The sequence below is a fragment of the Penaeus monodon genome, chromosome 23, assembly GCF_015228065.2.
Source record: "Penaeus monodon isolate SGIC_2016 chromosome 23, NSTDA_Pmon_1, whole genome shotgun sequence".
Classification (NCBI taxonomy): domain Eukaryota; kingdom Metazoa; phylum Arthropoda; class Malacostraca; order Decapoda; family Penaeidae; genus Penaeus; species Penaeus monodon.
The window spans coordinates 16750003-16753244 of NC_051408.1; the positions used below are offsets into that span (position 1 = coordinate 16750003).

The 3242-nt window shown below is 35.2% G+C and overlaps 1 protein-coding gene across 1 annotated transcript in view; it reads left to right on the plus strand.

Annotated features, from left to right (window-relative positions):
* Positions 1 to 3242, plus strand: part of LOC119587828 (FYVE, RhoGEF and PH domain-containing protein 4-like) — a gene marked incomplete at its 5' end in the record, with an annotated part of 17402 nt that overhangs the window by 3862 nt on the left and 10298 nt on the right. Inside the window, 3 exon segments of the mRNA XM_037936531.1 lie at positions 1570 to 1775; positions 2272 to 2456; positions 2906 to 3140. Of these exon segments, the coding sequence (XP_037792459.1) occupies positions 1570 to 1775; positions 2272 to 2456; positions 2906 to 3140 (626 nt within the window).

Here is a 3242-nt window from a genome sequence, read left to right on the forward strand (position 1 = left end):
CTAAGTGTGTGTGGAAGTTTTGTGACTTTGCTTATTATTTCCAGTTAGTGTGCATGCTCGAAATGCTGATGAAAGTGAAAATAGAATGATAAGTTATTTTACTTACTACCAGAAGTTAATTTGATAAAATACTTCAAAATCACAGTGACTGCATATGTAAGAATAATTGTGAGCTTAGCAAAATTATTTTTTAAAGTGAGAAAACCATAATTTGTTTTGTATGGGTCACTTATACCTTCTTGAATCCTAAAAAGAATACTTCATATGTATCTGAACATGAGATTCTGAACTTTTGAGATAGTTCCTGTTACTGAATTATATCATCAGTTTGTTCAGCTTTATGGACAAATGATCTGCAGCACATTTACCTGATAAGTAAACTGCATCTTGACTATTCCATGGTGTCTAGAAATCATATATACAGTGACCTGAACATGGTATTTCCCATTTGTATCTGTTATATCAGGATCTTGGAAATTCACCAGAGCAAAGTGTTGAATATGTTGCCAGTTACATAGAGAATTAGTTGCCATTCATCATTTTAGTTGCAGCATTACTTACCCTATCATGTAAATTACTAGGCCTCATGTTTTCAAGCAGGTACTTCCTGTACCACTAAACTTGAAGACATGATAATGATAGCCTGTGCACAAAATTTAGCCTGGGTGACCTCACTCCCCATTTGTCAACCATGCATTTGTACCTGGAGACTATTGTTTGCTCTCTACCCTGACTTTAATGTGAAGATGCAAAAAAGATGGTTATCCAAGTGGACTGTAACATTCTCAAGTAGCTTTAAATTGGTTGAATAAATGTCCCAATTTTTTCAAACATTAAAAGCCATTAACAGCCTGGCAGTAGAAACACAATGAATGGTAATGCCTCAAACACTTCTCAAGTTATCATGATATTCCAATTGTCATGAAGAGTTACTGTTTTCACTGCCTTCTGTAGTTACTCCTTTCTGGTAAAGCTGTTGGCATGCTCATATCAAACCAAATTACATATGCCTTTACATTGCACATTTATGCAAGATGTTGTTTTCAGGCTGAATAATGTAAGTATTTGATTTCGTAGTGAGACCCATCACAAGAGAGTTTTCACACTACACCTGACAAGAAACCTAGACCTAATGGACAACACATTCTCCTGATATCAGACTAAAGTTGGGATAAACCTACACCCCTTTTGTAGTGTAATTTTATTTTAGATACAGATATAACTGAATCATAAATATGTGGCTCTTGAAGCATAGACTTAATTAGCAAAATTATCATTTATTCATTCTTAGTCAGACTTTGTTAACAATGATCAGAGGACTGTATTTAATTCCCCAGGCCCTCTATTTTTATATAAAAAAAATACTATTTACAGCATTTATTACTTGTAAGTTCTCCTTTATTCATATATAAGACAGAAAAGGGATTAAAGTTAATAAGCACAATTTCTTTCTTTTCTGTTTTTCTTTTTAGATGTCCATCCTTTCATGATTTCAGTCCTATTCCTAAATCAATAACTACTAGACACACCATAATTATATCTACAGTGTAAGTATTTTAAACTCCTCAGAGGCTCTTCACCTGGTTTCAACAGCAGCTAATCATGCCAATGATGCCATGAAGAAAATTGACAAGTTTGAGAAACTTCTGGAGATCCAAGAGAGTCTAGGAGGAGCAGTTGACCTCGTCTCCCCAACAAGAGAGCTTGTCAAGGAGGGGAAGATTATAAAGATTTCAGCTAGATCAGGAGACCATCAGGAGAGATATGTCTTTTTGGTGTGTTTTTACTGAAGTCAGTTGAGAGTCTGGACTTTATTTTCCCATATCAGTCTATTTCATCACATTGGATATATCTTGTAACACTTTTATTGTCAAAATATATAGTTTTAGCTTTCCAAAGAACAGTAATGTGGCCCAATTTCTAGCTTTTATCATTGTTTCTTTTCACTGTTTCCTCAATCATCAAGGAACACATATAGATAGTATATTGATAAAATGTTACTGTTTGTTTTTTTGATGTTGTAAATATACAAATGAGTTGTTTTTACAACTAGAAGAGCAAATTAGTACTATTATTTAGTACTTCTGCATTACAGCTACTTATGTACTTGTTATTGGAACTGAGATATTCCCCATTTATTGTTCATGGTCATAATCTTTTATATATGTGTACAGTTTACTGCAATTTATTGGTGTTATATATTTTTAACTCATTCTATCCTTTCCAAGTTCATGGTATTTAACAAAACCTAATTGCAGTTAATATTAATAGTTAACAGACTTATTGCTACTGTGTTCACCACGTCTGATGGGAAGCAGAGTGATGAGTGGGCCACAATATCGCCTCCGGGCCAGGTACAATGTGGAGAACCTGCAGGTGCATGAGGGAGACAACCTGGAAACAGCAAACACATTTTACATCAGAGATGATAATAAATCTGTTGAGCTCTACACACAGTAAGTCTTTAACTCTGATTTGTGGCACATTTGTCTCTTGCAGCTGCACATACTGTAACAAGAGAGAAGTTTTTGGATGGAAAAACTAATCTTTGCAGATGGGAAATTATTCTGTGGAAGGTCACCTGCTTAAAATTTGGCCTTCAATAGATGCTTAGATAGTTTAATTGTTTTTTGTCTTTTCTGTTTAAGGTTCTTAGGACCTTCATTTTGATTAGTCACTTGCATTACATTATGAAGAGACATAGGAATTAGTCTTGATATATCTTCTTTGATAATTATGACCAAAAAGTCAACTTGATGTGAATTTTGATAATTTGGTATTGCATTGACATTTTTTATTAGCATACTTATCAGTTTTCCTTATCTTTTTTTTGTCATTCTTTTTCCCAAGACCCATAGAACTAACAAAATTATGTAGTTTAAAATGACCACTTTGCATCTTACAGAACCATAGAGGAGAAAGAGCAATGGCTAGAAGCACTCTTCAGGGCGATTCATGAGACTTACCAAAGGAAGTCTTCACTGAAACTCCACTGTAACCCAGACCAGCGTGTTGTGGACCTCGACCTAGGGCAGAAACAGCCCACACTGATCCGTTCAGACTCTGTTACAAAATGCATGGAGTGCGGGAGCCAATTCACCATGGTGCGGAGGAAGCACCACTGCAGGGCATGTGGAGCAGTAAGTGTTCAGAGCTCATCCCAGTAAATTGGCCTTCAGTACAAAAAGTATCTGATTTTTAAACATTAAGAAGACTTTACTGTTATAGGCTTATTTAACCCC